Here is an 18,808-nt window from a genome sequence, read left to right as displayed (position 1 = left end):
TGCGAGGAGTACAGCAAGCAAGGAGGGTGACTCACTTAGTAAAGGTAACAAAAGTGCAACATAAGCAACAGTTAACAAATGATGCTAAAAGAAATCTTAGGAAGTTTTTTCGATATGTGGTCAATAGAAGGGAAAATGATTATGGAAGGATGATGTTGGTCAGTGAAGTGTTATATATATATATATATATATTATATATATATATAAAATATATATGAAAAAATTACTATAATACCAAGAATAAAAAGAATAAAGTTTAATGCTGAGATACTACTAGTTTCGTTGAACAAAATTCTTCAGGTATCAAAGACAAAGAATTATGTAAAATAACAGAGACATAATAAATTTACATCAACAGAACTAATATAAAAGACTGAAGTTCTGTTAATGTAATTTTATTATATCTCTGTTATTTTACATAATTCTTTGTCTTTGATACCTGAAGAAGTTGAATTTTGTTCAACGAAACTAGTTTATTTATTTATTTATGCTTATGGCTACATGAAAACTAGTAAGTGAAAAGTACAATCATAATTTCCAGAAACAAATGATGAAAATCTTAACATATAAAAGTTCATTACATAAAGGGCACAACCTGCTTTCTAAGTCTTTCCCTTTTTTTAAAAATATAAAAGGAAAAGCTTCGTTAACTTCTTGGAGACAGCCTTGGGAAGGTTGTCTCCAAGAAGTTAACAAAACTAGTAGTATCTCAGCATTAAACTTTATTCTTTTAATTCTCGGTAATATAGTCATTCAAACTAATTTTTTCATAACATTATCTACGGAGTAAATATGTACACCAATATAAAAAATATATATATATATATAATTATAAAATAGAGGTGTTAAATGAGCAGTTCATTAAATTATTCCATCCTTGTGATTGTAACATACTGCTGAACCTGAGAGGAGTGGGAATGGGGAAGGAACCACTGATAATGAGTGAGCAGGAGGTATATGAGGAATCGAGTAAACGTAATGTCAACAAGGCCATGAGACTTGATGGTATATCATCACGTGTCTTGAGAGAATGCTCCAAGAAGTTAACAACACCTTTAACATACATTTTCAACATGAGTCTTATTTTAGCTCAGGTTGCAAAGGAATGGAAAGATGGCAAAATTTTTCCGCTTCATAAAGGAGGTGATAACACTAAGGCTTAAAATTTTAAGCCAATCTGCTTATCTGGAGTTGTGGTCAAGATGTTGGAGAAGCTAGTGAGGACAAGAATTCAGAACTGGGTTAAAAGCCACGGAATTCTCTTTAATGGACAGCATGGTTTGCTAAAGGAACATTGTGTTTTAGAAGTCTGCTTACTTATCATAAAAGGTGATGAATACATTGGATAAGGGAAATGCATATACAGTAGTATATTTAGGTTTTGCAAAGGCTTTTAATAAATCATTATTATTATTATTATTATTATTATTCCTGACACCTACAACTGTCTCAACCACTACGAATCATCTCCATCAACACCATCTACCGCCCACATCCACCACAACTAGTATTCTATGTCTGTAAATTCTGTGTGTTCTGAAGGGCCGATTTGTCTGTATGTGGGATGAAAAACCCGAGTTTCCAGGAGAAAAAACCTTGCTATCTTCGTATGAGATCGGCTAACTCACCTTCTCATTGTGTCAGCAGATCACCACATGACAAACTAGTAGTTAAACACTGGAACAGATGGGCTTGGATAATAGATTAGCGCGATGGATTGGAGATTGGCTGTCTGATAGGTATCAACAAGTTGTGTATGGGAGAGTGATATCACAGAAGAGCAAAATCATTAGGGGCTTGCCCCTAGTGATTTTGCTGTTCTGGGATAATCACTTGCCCCATGGTCTGTTTTGCAGCCACTGTTGTTTAATTTGTATGTAAATGACATTGGAAAGGGATTAAATGGTGATATACAGTTGTTTGCAGATGATGCAAAGTTGGGGAGAGTTATGAGAATGTAGCTTTGCAAGAGGACCTAAATAAACTGTCTGAATGGGCAAGTGTGTGGGGATTTTAGTTTAATGTTGCAAAATGTAAGATTTCAAAATTTGTGAAGCAACAAATGGGATGAATAGTATAAGATTGGTGGAGGTATTTTAGAGGAAATGGAGGAGATAAATATTTTGGAGTTGTGCTGGATAGGGAATTTGAAATTTTGTGGAAATTTTGCTAAAATTGTGTGGCTGACACAGCAGATTATGGGAATGATGCAGAGACTACTGAAATGCAGATGTAAGGATGTTTTGTTTTCATTGTATAAGACTTTGATCATGCCACTTATGGATTACTGTGCACAGATTTGGTCATCAGGTTTTCAAACAGATGATGAGATGTTGGAGAGGGTCCAGCGATGATTGACTAAGTTGGATTCTGGTCTCTGGTGTGGAATATGAGAACAGACTGAGAGAATGCAAATTACAGAGCCTAGTGAATAGAAGAGGGAGGGGGGACATGATTGAGATGTATAAATTGGTAAGGGATAATTACCAGATTAGCATAGATGAGATTTTTCATAGAATATCTGGAGAGAGAGAGAGAGAGAGAGAGAAGAAGAATGAGAGGCCATCCCTGGAAGCTGTATAAGATGGGTATGAGCAAGGTGGGTGAAGAGTACATTTTTTGCATAGAAAGTGGTGAATGCATTTCCTGAGAGAGTGGTGATAAGGGGACAGTGAATGCATCTATTTAAGTAGAGGTACAATGAGCTGTGTATGTGAGAGTGAGACCTCCCATGATGAGTGACTCCATGATGGTATATAGATAATAATGATATCTATATATTATTATTATCTAAATAATCAAAAAATGATGACAAAATGTGCTTTTAGGCTGCAATGAAATTCCATCCTCAAAATGGTATGCACATGCTTTCTTCACCAATTCATGATAAGATTGGGCTTTTTTTGTGTGTGCACGTATCCTTGGTCTTCAAACTATTTAAGCCAATCATAAATCAATATAGTTGTGGTGATTCTTTCTCATTTTTTGTTGAATATTTTGTTTGAAATTCATGTTGAATGATGTTCATTAAAATCTGTCTTTCCATATACTCAACTATAAAGAATACTTTCTCTTGAAGCAATGATGAAAACATTCAAAGAGGTAAGTCTTTTCCATTCGATGTCTACAAAGCTTGACATGAGTGATTCTCATGTCAAGTATTTTTGCAGCAAATGCAAAACAAAATTTAAAAGTTTCTTCATTTAGTAGTATTTATTCTATTTCCAGACAGATTCTGATGATAATATATAAAAAAACAAACAAACATATTTCTTTTTGAATAATCGTGAATAAACATGACACATTCACAGTTTAAGATAGCGCTACTTCCATTATAGCATTATTCAATCGATCGAGTTCTGAGTTGTACCTGTTCCAGAAAACCTCTTATTATCATATTGGAAATAATCCTCTGAAGCCATTTCTCTCTCTCTCTCTTTTGCAGCTCATGCCAAATAACCTCTCAAGATATATCCATGTCCTTACAGAAATTTTTAAATTAAACATTATAACATTGGTAATAATAATAAGAAAATATATCTTTAAATGAATCACTAAATGAAAATAAATCATTAAACAAATCACTAAATGAAAATCTTATAGAATATAAAATTTTACCTGAGAGTCTTCCATCAAAAGCAGGATGTGTGGCAACTTTTAAACCAGGATGGGGTAAAAGAAAACAAAATACATCAGTAAAGCACGATTTTATGTGTTTACGAACTTGTTGTAATTCAGGATGCTGCTTGTCAGAAATCTATTATAAAAAAAAATGTTCAACTCAAAAGTACAATTAGTATATGTTTGATAGGAAAAGAATATACATATGAGAATGATATGTAGAATTTCCATAAGTAGGAATGTGCCCATTTAGAAAGGTGACAAAAGATGATAAGATGAGTTAAAGGCTTAGGGTTTAATGAATTTAAGGTTTAATGCTGTATTGAATTTATATTTCATGCATTGTATACATGACATGTAAATTTTTTTGCATAAATAAAGTGTAGCTGTTGTACCTATGAAACAACACAAGGCATTGGATAAGTTGTGCTATCGCAATGGTAACAAAAAAAATCATGACAATAAAAAATATAAGGAATGCCCACCAACTATTGGAATGAAGTTAATACAGTGCTGTTATTGAAATATTTATATTTCATGATTATATACATAATGTGTAAATTTTTTTGCATAAACAAAGCGAGCAACACTGTAATGTCTTATTAATAATTTTTCCATACGATTCTATATTATTATTATTATTATTATTATGTGACACTTCTAAGAGGTCCAGAGACTCATCGCAGGAGGGCACTTCACTATACACATATCTCTGCCTCTCCTCCTACTTAATTCTCCACCTACACACAACTACACTATTACCACCAATGTCATCTACTGCCCATCACTACCAACAGCAGTATTTTTTGTTTGTAAAGTGCATGGGTTAATGGCCAATTTACCTGTACACAGGATGAAATGCTTCATTTTCCAGGAGGGGAAACCCTGCTACCTCTGTATAAGATTGTACTATATTTCCATAAGTTTCCATCCCTGGTTCCTAAAGAAGAGATCCGCCTTCTACAAACCCTTCAGAAATCCCTTTCTACTTTGTTGTATTCTAGTAAATACAGCACAGTAGTTTACAGATTATCAGTAGTAGGATAATCAAAGTAAACTTTAACTACACAAACAAAAATTTCCAATGCTAGGTTTAGTAGATTTCACTGTTTATTGCTTAACTATTTTCAACTACATCAGCAGTTACCTGAATTACTTCTACATCATCATAGTAACTAAAGCTCCAGGGTCCAAGTAGTCAATAATGCTGCAATACTAAGAAAGACTTTGACCAGTAGAGATAAAAGAGTGGTGATTCCAATGTATAATGCCTTGATAAGGCCATACCTGGTCACTGGGATTTCAAGAGGATAATTAACCTTGGAGAGAGCATATAACCAAAATGATATCAGGCCTCTACAATGTTTGTTATGAGGGCAATGCAAACTATAGAGTTTGATGGATAGAAGACGAAGAGGTGATATGACCAAGACAATTAAACTGTTGAGATGTATTTACAGGATGGACACAGAGGATATTTTTCATATAGTAGAATAGTTAAACTGCTCATATTTGGTCTAATGTGTTAAAACTAAGAACTTTTATTGTTAAAAGACCATAAGATTTAATGATTACAAATACAAAGAGAGAACAAGTTTCACTAGCCACTGTCTAGCATTTTCAAGGCTGTACTGGTGTGAAAACAAATGCATCAAGTTACATGAAAATATACATGTTAGAAAATATAACTGCTAGGCCGTTACATTTGATAATTCGTGTTTGATGGCGTGCATGCGTTCAAATGCTTCAGTCAGAATCCGGTACATGACCACATGTTGTGTAGTTTTTCGCATATTGTAGTTCTGTTGAGCTGAGAGAATTGATGAGATATTTCCATATGTCTTCAAGAATAGCACCTTGATTTCTATTTAAATTATTGCTTGTGTGTAGCACCATTGCTGCTTGGAAAGTTCTGTGTCTGTAGTCATTCTCGATGTAAGGCATAGAACTGTTTTTCCAATCTATAACGTGATTTGATTGAGAAATGATGAGCTAAACCAGATGTGATGATTCTATTGACATCCTCCACATGTTCCTTCTGTCTTATTTCAAAACTTCTAGAGGTCTGTCCAATGTAAGAAAGGCCACACATGCATGGAATTTCATATACTCCAGGAAATTTGAAGAAAGGTACCTCATCTTTGGGCGATCTTAAGACTTGTCTGATCGTGGTAGTTGGTTTAAAAACTACTCTGATGTTATGAGCTTTTAACATTCTCGCCAATTTTGTGGATACTGAATTGATATATGGAATGACAGCTGTGGACACATATTGGGACTCTGTTCCACGTTGTTGGGAGTTGTCTTTAAAAAGCAATTTGTTTAAAATGTTAGAAGGGTATCCATTCTCACAAGGGAAGATCCTCACCTACGTACTTACTAGCAAAGCATCCGACAAATTTAATGAAAGGAAAAATTAGACAAACAGAGACCTACATTAAAAACTCTCAACAATTTGCGGAAAAAATCAAAAGGATCAAAATATCACAAACGGACATTATGGCTAGTTTGCTGTAGTGTCCTTATTCACTAATATACCAGTCGTAGAGGTGGTCAACGTTCTAAAAGATCTCTTCCCTCAGGACATCACCCAGTTGTTTCATCATTGCCTGAAATCAAATTTTCTTCAAAGTAAATAACATAGTTTACAAACAATCGGAAGGTCTAGCTATGGGTAGCCCCTCTCACCACCATGTGCAGACCTATTTATGGAAAAACTTGAAAAGAATATTTTTTCCACCATTTCACCTAAACCATCGATTTGGTGGAGATATGTCGATGACACATTCATCATCTGGAAGGATAGCATGGAAAACCTTCTCGTGTTTCTTAATAAAATCAACTCACTACATAATAAGATCAAATTCACTATGGAACAGGAGAAGAACAAACAACTACCCTTTCTTGACATGCTGGTGAGGAGAGAAGATAACAATGTCCAACTGTCCATTTACAAGAAACCTACAGATACAAATAGATATCTACATTATTCGTCTAACCATCATAGATCACAAAAACACAGCAACATTCATATGCTCCATAATAGAGCCTTAAGGTCTATTTCGAAAGAAGGAGATGAACAGAGAGAACTGTCACAAATAGTTAACACTCTATCTTTGAATGGATACCCTTCTAACATTTTAAACAAATTGCTTTTTAAAGACAAACCCCCAACAATGTGGAACAGCGTCCCAATATGTGTCCACAGCTGTCATTCCATATATTAATTCAGTATCCACAAAATCGGCGAGAATGTTAAAAGCTCATAACATCAGAGTAGTTTTTAAACCAACTACCATGATCAGACAAGTCTTAAGATCACCCAAAGATGAGGTACCTTTCTTCAAATTTTCTGGAGTATATGAAATTCCATGCACGTGCGGCCTTTCTTACATTGGACAGACCTCTAGAAGTTTTGAAATAAGACAGAAGGAACATGTGGAGGATGTCAATAGAATCATCACATCTGGTTTAGCTCATCATTTCTCAACATCAAATCACGTTATAGATTGGAAAAACAGTTCTATGTCTTACATCGAGAATGACTACAGACACAGAACATTCCAAGCAGCAATGGTGCTACACACAAGCAATAATTTAAATAGAAATCAAGGTGCTATTCTTGAAGACATATGGAAATATCTCATCAATTCTCTCAGCTCAACAGAACTACAATATGCGAAAAACTACACAACATGTGGTCATGTACCGGATTCTGATTGAAGCATTTGAACACATGCACGCCATCAAACACGAATTATCAAATGTAACGACCTAGCAGTTACTAAAGTGTATATTTTCATGTAACTTGATGCATTTGTTTTCACACCAGTACAGCCTTGAAAATGCTAGACAGTGGCTAGTGACACTTGTTGGCTCTTTGTATTTGTAATCATTAAATCTTATGGTCTTTTAACAATAAAAGTTCATAGTAGAACTGTACTTTTGCACTCTTATTCCTCCTCCTTGGAGTAACAAGATTACAAGAGGAAATGCCTTGGAAGTTGCAAAAGAAAATGGTGTGTAGGAGAATGAGTTTTTTTTTTTTTTTTTTTTTTTTTTTTGTGGAGGGTGATTGGATCATGGAATTCATTGCCTGATAGAGGTAGAATGTGCAGATGCAGATGGTGAATGGGTCCCTAAGTTGGGCCTCCCTCAGTGAGTCTTATGACTCCATGGAGGTCTGGAATAAAAATAATAATCATTATTATTATTAACAGAGCCCTCCAAGGAGTTGAAAACTTAATGAGGGAGGCCACATGCTACATGCATTAGCTGTCATACTTGTTCTTAAACACATTCACGCTACTTGCACACACAACATCCAGTGGCAATCCATTCCAATCATACACCACTCTATGAGATTAAAATTTAAATCTTGCCCCCTTCTTAGCAGCATTCATTCTCAGTTTTGAGGGATACCCTCTTGTCCTTTTCCCATCTTTGATAAAATGAAAAATTCCATTTCTCTGCACCCAACACATGCTCAGCTAAGTCAATTCAATCACATATCATTCTCCGTGCACCCCTTCCATTCACACCCTTCTTATAAAGCTTCTGCGGATGGCATTTTGTCTTCCCACATCTTCCCCAATTCTATGAAAACCTTCATCAACATTAATCTAGTAATAATTCTTTACCAACTTTTATGTTTCAATTATGTTCCTCTCCGCCTATCAAATGGATTTTGTAAATGCATTCCCTCAATCTGCCTTCATACTCAACATTCCCATTTAGTGATCAGAAACCATCTTAGTTAATTGCTTCTGAATGCTTTGCAATATCTCATCATTCTTTTGAAAACCAAGTAATCAATCTGTGCACAATCAGCCAGCTGTACCCAAAAAAAAAGCATTATAAAATGGAACTATAACATTCTTGCCTCTATCATCGCCATAATCCACTATGCGTTTCTCAAATTTCTTGCAATGTGTCCAAGAAATTTTAGGTCCTTGTCTACCATCACACCCCCCCCCCCGATCCCTCATTACCTCCATCTCCTCCTCCAAGTTATCCCTTAACCCATTATATACTCTGCATCCCATCTTTGCTTCCAGAATTTTAAAACATTACACTTTGCAACACTGAACTGTTAACCCCACTTACTTTCCCTTTTACACAGTCTATTCACGTCCACTTTAAAAGTCACAACATCTGTGCTACTTCCCATAATTCTTCCCCATTAGCATCATCTGCAAATAACTGGCAACATTCAAAACTTTTACAATAACATTAACACAGAAGGTAAACAACAATGGGGCACACTACTAGTGATTTTCCTCTTCTGAGATATTGCTTACCCATACAAAATTTGCTGATACATTATCCAAAAACTAATCTGCAATTCAGTACACTAATATACTATTCAACCGTATCCATTTCAATTTAATTACCAAATGGTCATGTGCAAATTTCTCAAAGGCCTATGTAAAATTTAATTATACTACTGGGTATGCATATCCCTTAACCAATGCATTTGTCACCTCGTTAAATTAATTAAGTAGAATGCTAAAACACAATCTTCTTTTAGCAAATCCATGCTGTCCCTCAAAGAGAATACTGTTGTTATTCCAATTCTGAATTTTTCTCCTCCCCAACTTCACTAAAACTTGAACCACAACCTGAGAACCATAGACTGGCCTACAATTCGAAGCCATAGTCATTGCATTCCTTATGAAATGGAATAATTTCTCTGCTTTGAAGCTTGCAGTTTCATTCAGAAGGTCCCACTGGAAGCTGTATGGCACGCATACCTGAGGAGCGGTGAATGCCAGTGGAATGGCTGGATCAAGTGACATTAGCAAGTGGTATATTTTCCTGTAACTGGTGGGTAGGAGAGGTAGAGAGGTGACCAGCAATGTTTGGAAATTAGGTATTTGTGAATTGTTGGTGGGGATTTGGATGACTTCCACTGTTGTAAGGTCTGGAAAGACTTTTGTGAGTGCTGACTTCACTTACTAGTAGTATGAGTTTGCTTTGGAATTTTTTATTGACAGCAGATCAAGGGTTTTCCACTTTAAATTCTTCATTAGAAGATCTCTGATTATTCTGATTCCTCTCTACTTCCAACTAGAAAAGAGAAGACAAAATCAAGTTGTGGGGTCGAGGATATGTCAATTTGTGAACAGGAGTTCTGTGAGCACATGTGAGAGGGAGTGTATGAGGCTGCACTTGGCCTTTCTAGAATTGGAGAGCATCTCAATAAAAGAATGACAGTTGAGAAGGTATTGTTGCATCAGCCAGTCTGAGGATTGTCAACAGTTATCATGTTGGAGGATGAATGAAGTATTAACAGCACTATGAAAGGATTAAAAATTATTTTAATGCTTCCCGTATTTCGTCTCTGTGACTGAGACATCTTCATGGAGTACAAATGAATTTGTAAAAACATACAAAGACAACACAATAATAAATGAAACATATGAATTTGAACTTAAAGTCAAAGCTATGTGGAGTCCTATCTAGGATCCTATAGTCAAAACACATGGATTTGACTATAGGATCAAATCCATGTGTTTCATTTGTACTCTCTGAAGATGTCTCAGTGACTGAAATATTGGAAGCATTAAAAAAGTTTTTAATCCTTTCGTAGTGCTGTTAATACTCTATTAAATCTCCTGAGATGAAAGATTGGAAGCATTAAAATATATTTTAATCCTTTCTTAGCGCTGTTAATACTCTATTAAATCTCAAACATAATGTCACCCCTAAGACTCAGCACATGGAGTGTCAATAGTTGAAGATTCTCTGGTAGCTTTTTAAAGAAATATGTTCAAGAGTATATGAATAGGTGTGGCTCATCTGCAAGGTCTTGAGGAAGAAGACGATTCTGAAGGAAGTGATCTCTGTTTCAATGGAGAATAAATTCTGACGACCTTTGTGGAGTGCCTTGCAGAGTGCTGAGAATTTCCAATTTGTTTTGTTCCATAGGAAATGCATAATTGATGATTTTATATAGTATAGGAGGCCTTCAGGTGGTGTAAGAATTTTGAGAATGTGCCACAGAATGATGGCTATGATCTGGTTTATGATGATCACTCTTTCTCTGCATAAAGAGGCTGCTCATACACTGTACCGTTGAAGTGGGTGTATTGTGTAGTTCTTTCCAGTTCAGCATGTTGTATCTGAACTGGACAGAACTACACTTAAGTGGAGCGTCATTTCTAGATTTCCAGTTCCCTGTCCACAGCCATTACTGCATTTAATTTTGTTTCCAAGGCTTCTACAAACATTTTATGTGTTTCATGAATGACTTTCATTTCTCTCATTTCTTATTGTGACATCATCAGTGTAGACTGATGACGAGATATTCCAGAGAAGGTGAAGAACTTGGCTTGTCAGCATAGTAGGCCATTATGAAATTTTACTAGGAAGTGTTATATGGCTGTTGTGTAATGTGTACAATATTCCTGACAGAGGACAGCTTGTAAGCAGGGTAAGGTGCAAGTGAGGTGGCTGTTTACTTTCAAGCAGACCTGTGCTTCCTTGTATAGTACATTGATTGTCTGCATGATGTAAGAGCCATGTCCATGTGATCTCAAAGTTTCTTAAGTACTCTTCTTTGGAGAGTACTCATGTCAAGGCTAGTTAGTGACAGGGTGTCACTGTGAACATTGCCAATGTGGATAAGGTCCCTGATTAGGTGTAGGTTCTCATGTATTGAACGCTTTGGCACAGAGTAGTTTCATGGTGGTCAATAACATCAGGCAGGGTTGATTAAAGTCAGTGTGCTATGGACCTTAAAATAATTTTGTAGTTGACATTAATTAGAGATATAAGTTTTCAGTTGCAAAAGTCAGTCAGATCATCGTTCTTGGGAATGAGGCTTGCTACTGACATTATAGTAGATTGTAGGAGTCCATCAGAGTAGTCTTCTTCCAGTGTATTTTGGTAGGAAGTTGCATGCTGTTTTTAATTCTCGGAGTTAGATTGATTTTTCTAAGCTTTTTTTTGAGTGACCAGAGGTTGACTTTTTGGTTCCTCTCAGAGGTTCTCTACAGGAATATCCAAGGAAGTTCCTTCCTTGGAGACTCCTGTAGAGTGTATGTGGTCTAGTAGTACTGTTGTGTTTCAAATATGATTTCATTTGGATCCTCTGTGCTGCTATCTTGCAAATGGATGGCTGAGATGATTGTTGACCCATGGAGTTTTGCTTCAAGAGAGAAGTATTTGAAAAACTTATAGTTATGTTTCATGATCTGAGCAGTGTGTTCCATGTGTACTTGCATGGCCTGAAGGATAGACTGATATGATGGATTTTCTTCAGAGGTATTGTAGCTGTGCTCAAGTTGCCTGATCCTGATGTGTCTCTGTTGGCTTATCCGCTGACTGTAGAGTTGCATGAAATGGGATTTCAGAGTAGGCCACAATGTTTTCATGTCCTTGGATTGGGTAAGCTCTGAGATTAAACAATGTAAACCAGTTATATTCTGGATCTTGCAAGATGGTATTGAAGTACTACGTGGGTGAGTGAAGTGGGTGAGTGCTATTCGGGCTACTTCTATTTGTTATGGATGTGACAATGCCCTTCAGCAGTGTTGGTGCTCATGAAGTGTGGTGGAAGTAAACCTGAATGGTACCAGAGATTTTTTTTTTTTTTTTTTGGTACGTTCTTGGAAATATCTATCAGATACTCTTCCAAAGGTGTCTTTTCTTTTGAAGCAAAAGTAGTAAGTCCATTATCTCCTGAGGGGATCGCAGAGTTGGTCACAGAAGTATTATTGGATCTGGTGTTCTCTGAGACAATGTTTGCACGTAAAAGTATTGTTTAATGTGGCAATAAGATTTTAGCTTTTGCAGCCACTACATTGGCATAAGAAAGAAAGTTACTAGCCTGATTTCTTTTTGCAAGGTCATTTCTTGTCCTTCTGGCAGTGAAGTGAAGGGGGGGAGGGAATTTGGTCTTTTATGTAAGTTGTGGTAGGGAACTGACCAGTCTCCATAACAACTCCAATCCTTTTGCAAGCTATAGCTGGGAAAGATAGTCCAGGTCAAGAAGCTATGGTTTCAAGCTGTTATGCTGGCTGACACTACTGGACAGAATCATAAAAATGTTCTATGAACCATGTTGCTGTATACACACAAGATTTAACACGGAAACAGTTCCCTGAAAGCTGAAAAGCACTATACACCAGAACTAGGCTCCCCCTAAAAAAAAAAAAAGAAAAGAAAAGCAGGAGCTAAATGACAGGATGTCTGAGAGTCTAGGCCACTTATTGTACATGTACAGTTCCATATAAATCACACAAGAAACAAAGATCATCAATCACTCATGCAGTACAGGGAAAATTTGATGTAGAGCATAAGAAGAAAATTGCACAGCAGACTACTCCTAGAATACCATCACTACAGAGAATGAGGAAATTTATTCTGGTTCACAGAAGAATAAAATCCAAGTAGCATGCTTTTAATAGCCTGTTTCTTTTTCTTTAAATGCATATGTTTTACCGTTTAATAAAAAAAAAAAATATAAATAAATAAGATTCTAGCTGGTTTTCCTACTTCTCTCTTCCATCATCTATGTGGATGATGATGAGGCTGAATGAACTCTTTCCACTTCTGTCTGTCCCGAGAGAGTCCGAACAATTCTGTCCAGTTTGGTGTCGCTTGCTGTGATTTGGTTTTCAGGTCCTCTTTTATTTTGTCTATCCATCTAATTCTGGGCCATCCTTTGGATCTTTTACCTTCCATCGTTGTATTCAAGGCTTTAGATGGTAGTCTTTCTGTTCCCATTCAGGTCACATGGGCAAACCATTGCAGTCTTCTTCTTTCTTGGATTTTGTCTATTATTGTTATTTCTTGTTTTAGTTGTTTCCTTATGTCTTCATTTCTTAGTCAATCCAGCAGAGATACTCCAAGTAATCTTCTTAGCCAACCCATTTCAGTAACTAATAATTTTTTCTCTTCAGCCTTTTTGAGATTCCAGCATTCACTTCCATAGAGGAGTATTGGGAGGACCATTGTTCCATAGATTCTTAAATTTTGTTACTTGTTTGATGTCTCTTGACTTCCATATTTTATTAAGTCATCCAAAAGTTTGGGATGCTTGACTGATTCGTCTGTTTATATCTTTTATAATTTCAACATTGTACTCAATAGCTCCTTCAAGGTAGGTGAAGTTTTCTACCTGCTCTAGATTCTTACTATCAATTTCAATTTTCAGATTGGTGCTTCTTTTTCCTATTTGCATAATTTTTGTTTTGTCTATATTTAAGTTTAATCCAGATTTTATACACTCCTGCATTATTTTATCAGAAATTCGCTGTAGATTTTCTTCTGTGCTTGCAAGTAATGCAATGTCGTCCGCAAATTTTAAATTTGTCACGTTTTTCCCATATATTTTGATTCCGTAGTCTTTATTGTTTAAGGCCTTATTGGTTGCCTCTACCAGTGTAAGATTGAACAGGTCTGGGGTCAGATTGCATCCCTGTCTTACTCCGCTCTCTGTGTGGGACCACTTGGTTAAGGTGTCCTCCATTCGTACTGCACTTTCAGATTTCTCATACAGATTCTTTATTATTCTTATGGTTTTGTTGGGAATTCCAAATTCTTCCATAGTTTGCCATAGTTTTCTTCTAGAGATTGAATCAAATGCCTGATGAAAGTCTATGAAATTTATGTAGTAACTTCAGTTGTACTCTAGTGTCTTTTCTATTAGCTGTCTTAAAGTGAATAGTTGATCAATTGTGCTTCGCCCTGGTCTGAAACCGGATTATTCTTCTCCTAGTGCCAGTTCTATATATGGCTTAATTTGTTTTTGGAGTACTTTCATAAAAACCTTACTTGGAATGCTGAGGAGGCTAATGCCTCTGTAATTATTGCATTCTGTTTTATCTCCTTTTTTGTATATAGGAATTATGACTGGGGGTGCTTAAGGGTCAAAGCTGTATAACTGAGAGGAGACCTCCACATAGCCTTCAAAGGAATGCGGAGAACCGACCAGGGCTTCTGACCTAATGTCCAATTCTCACCTTCTCGTGGTGCACCCTGTCGGGTATCTTCTTTGATACTGAACGAACGAGGATGGGCTGGCAATTTGGGATTTAGCCGACCAAATTGTATTCTTATTGATTAAACCAACATAAAAAATGATGGTACAACATGACAAAATTTCATGCCGGCTGGGGCGTCGCCCGGTTAAACAAGGCCCCCGTTGTTTTCGCCAGGGAACCAGGGCGAACAGCGAAAAGTCAGCTACTGGAACAAATCTGAAAACCAACCCCAACTCAACATCACCAGAGTTAAAGATCGGTACTATCAACGTAAGAAGCCTGAATGGCAAAGAAATGGAGCTAGCTGAGGAATTAGATAAGTACCAGATCGACATAATAGGGGTGACTGAAACAAAAAAGACCAACACTGGTGAGATCTTTCTGAGCAATAAATACAAAATGTTATATTCAGGCAATGACAATCAAGAAAAAGAATGAGTAGCCATAGTATTCAACACAAAATACAAGGCTAATCTTCTTGAATGGCAGTCAGTCTCAAGTAGAGTAATATGGGCAAATATGAGAATGGGGAACTGGACAATGAGACTTATTTGTGCCTATGGTCCCATAGAAGGTTCTACTAAGGTAGAAGTGGAGGAGTTTTTTGACGCTTTAGAAAAAGCAACTGACACAATGAAAAAGGAAAAGTTGGTCCTTGTTGGGGATCTAAATAGCAGAGTAGGAAATGATTGTGAGACATACAAAAATATTTTGGGAAAATTTGGAGAAAAGAGCAAAGCTAATAATAATGGCAAATATCTGTTGGATTCCTGCTCAGGACATGGACTGGTTATTACTAACACCATGTTCCAAAATAAAAATGTGCACAAATTCACATGGAGAGAAGAGGCTAGGATTAAGAAGAGTCTCATTGACTATGTTATTGTTGATAGTGATGTTTTCTCCCTGGTGCAGGACACCAAAGTGTACAGAGGATTTGGAATTGGAAGTGATCACTATTTAGTCTTGAGCAGGATAAAATTGAATTTCATATTGAAAAGAATAACATGTAAAAAAGTTTTAAAGCGAATAAAAGTTGAGCAGCTCTCAGATGTGAACTGTAGACTAAAATACATAAAGATTATTGAAAAGAAAATGAAAGAGTTTGAGAACAGGAATCAAACCTTGGAGATTCAGTAGCAAGCCTTGAAGAAAACACTGATTGATTCAATCAGAGAGGCATGTGGTGAGGTTGTCTGCAAGGATAGAAAAATCAGAACTCTATGGTGGACACAGGAAGTTAAAGAGGCAGTGAAGGAAAAGAAGAAAGCATATCAAAAGTTCCTGGCAAATAAGTCAGCTTTTACTCTTACAGAATACAGAGACAAATGTAAGAAAGTTAAACAGTGTGTAAAACTAGCTAAACAAAAGTCATGGGAGGACTTTGGCAAGAATATAGAAAATAAATATCAAGAAGGTGGCAAAATATTCTGGAGGTTGTTGAAGAAGCTTCGGAATGGAGGAAAGAGTGCTGTAAAAGGAGTTAGAGATGATAAAGGTGACATGAAAACAGGAGAAAAAGATATCCTTGAAGAATGGAGTAATTACTTTGAAAAACTGCTAAATGAAACAAGCAGTGATGACAGCACAGTGGTAAAAAACAATGACCAGGCATGCAGTCAGGAATACATATCCATACTTGAAGTAGAAAAAGCCATCAAAGGCTTGAAATGTGGAAAGGCAGCAGGTGTAGATGATAATCGACCAGAAATGCTGAAGTATGGTGGTATAAAAGTCTTACAGTGACTGCACCATAGTTCAGAAAGCCTGGACAGACAGGGGGACGAATTCCCAATGATTGGAGTAGAGCTCTCATAATACCCATATATAAAAAGGGAAATAAAACTGAATGTGAGAATTACAGAGGTATTTCCTTACTGAGTGTTCCTGGCAAGATCTATTCAAGTACACTTGAGAAATGGTTGAGAAGAATTGTGGAAGAAAAGCTGCGTGAAGAACATGCTGGATTCAGGCCAAATAGAGGCTGTCAGGATCAGATCTTCACTTTACGACAAATAGTCGAGAAAGCAGGGGAATATAACAAAGATCTGTATTTAAGTTTTGTCGATTTGGAAAAGGTATATGACAAGGTGCCAAGAGAGAAGTTATTCAATACACTGCAGTTATATGGTGTCAATGGGGCATTATATCAAGCAATACTTAGTCTTTATTTGAGTTGCAAGTCAGCAGTTAGAATTGAAGGAAGTACAGGAAGATGGTTTAATGTTAAATCTGGTGTGAGACAAGGATGTACATTATCCCCTCTGTTATTCATTATCTATATGGATCACATTATGAAGGAAAGTGGTATTAAACCTGATATCAAAATTGGAGATGTTAATGTCAGCTCTTTGCTTTATGCGGATGATGTTATACGTCTAAATAAATCCGCTACAAGTCTGCAAGATTCTCTGACTAAATTGAATAGCTGTTGTAATAGATATGGTATGAAGGTCAGCAATAAAAAGACAAAGACAATGAAAATAGGCAGAATCATTGAAAATGTCAACTGTGTTGTGAATGGAGAACCCGTGGAACAAGTAAAACATTTCAGCTACTTAGGCACGATTTTAACTGAGGATGGTAAATTAAATATAGAAATAGACAACAGAATCAGCAAAGCTGGTATGGTGGGAAGTTAATTGAATAAATTCATATGGAATATGAGAGAAATTAGTCGGAACACTAAATTAGCTGTATACAAGACAGTGTTCAAACCAGTTTTAACTTATGGATCTGAGAGCTGGGTCAGAAGTAAAACACTTGACCAAAGACTAGAGACTGCAGATATGAGAGTCCTGAGAAAGATTAGAGGCATGAACAGATGGCATCAATGGCAATATCATATTAAAATTTAGGATATTAGGAAGGATGTCAGCACCCAGGAATGCATTAGCAGAATTAATCTCAGGTGGTATGGTCACTTAAATAGAATGGGAGAGAAAAGATTTGCAATACAAGCGTTCTCTGCCAGGTTGGTAGGAAAACGACCCAGAGGAAGACCAAGATATAGGTGGATTGATACGGTACAAAGTGCCTTAGACGATAGAAATATAAGATCTGATAATGTTGGAGTCATCAAGTACAGCAGACATCAAGGCAAAAAGCAGTACAGCAGACATGAAGTCAAGATCTCCTAATTTACAATTAGGAGATCTTGACTTGATGTCTGCTGTACTGCTTTTTGCAAATCTATATAGAACTCCTCAATGTCTCCTTCTGACAATGTTGAAATTGGTGAGTATACTTGAATAATAGTTAGTGATCCGATTGATATTTTAAATCTTGCCTTAATTATCCTAGGTGAGATAGAATTGTAGGACAATAGAGAGTTTTGAGCCTTTGGTTTAAATATAAGTGCTACTCCTTCGTGTTTATTGTCCTCCCTGACTGAAGTTAAGATTTTGTACTGTCCATGGTGGAATTCTCATTTTCCAGTCCATCTGGTTTCGCAGAGTCCAATCACTTCCCATCGGTAGTTGTCTAATTCATGCAGTAGTATTTCCAATGCTCCTTCCTGGTGAAGAGTTCTTACATTCCATGTTCCTATGCTTGTTATGTTTTTCCTGTCTATTAGGTGATGTTTTTAGGTTATGTCTATTAGAGATGCTGGTTAGGGATAAGGAAACAGTTGCCTGAAAGCTGAAAAGCACTATACACAGAACTAGAATCTACCCTGAGGAAAAACCATAAAAAAAAAAAAAGAATGAGCTAAATGACAGGATGATGAAATTATATTCTTTTACCCAAGTGTAGGAAACCAAAGTTTGTGTGAAGTCATTTCATGACTGGGCTACTTCTATATAGAAGTAGCCCAGTCATGACTTCATATCAATTGCCTTAGTATCCCATAATGCAATGCACATATCCTTACAGACATGTATAATGCTATGCATAATAGGAAAGGCCATTACCCAGACCAGTTTAACTATAGAAGTGAAGGGAAGTCTCCAAGATCTCAGTCGATTCCCCTCAAATCATATAACGCCTTGATCAAGCCTCATATGGATTATTGTGCATAGATTTAGTCACCAAGTTTTCATGGTGACGAGGATACGTTGGAAAGGGTCTAAAGAAGATTCACAAAGGTAGTCAGTGGTCTTTGGAATGTAGAGTACCAGGATAGATTGAGAGAATGTAAGCTGCAAAGCCTCATGAATAAGAAGAAGAAGAGGGGGGGAGGATGTGATTGAGAC

General features: G+C 36.5%; 1 protein-coding gene across 5 annotated transcripts in view; it reads right to left on the bottom strand.

Annotated features, from left to right (window-relative positions):
• The window catches only part of LOC150102665 (atlastin-2-like), a 437,615-nt gene that overhangs the window by 198,748 nt on the left and 220,059 nt on the right, over positions 1 to 18,808 (bottom strand). For all 5 annotated transcript variants that reach the window (XM_090399745.1, XM_090399748.1, XM_090399746.1 and 2 more), the window contains one exon: positions 3,619 to 3,757. In XM_090399745.1, coding sequence (XP_090255871.1) covers positions 3,619 to 3,757 — 139 coding nt within the window. The remainder of the gene's footprint in view (positions 1 to 3,618; positions 3,758 to 18,808) is intronic.

Source organism: Typopeltis vanoorti, chromosome 10 (assembly GCF_054136105.1).
Source record: "Typopeltis vanoorti isolate ZY-2024b chromosome 10, IOZ_Tvanoo_1.0, whole genome shotgun sequence".
NCBI lineage: Eukaryota > Metazoa > Arthropoda > Arachnida > Uropygi > Thelyphonidae > Typopeltis > Typopeltis vanoorti.
Note: the sequence above shows the minus strand (reverse complement) of the source record. Positions and strands in the feature narration are given on the sequence as shown.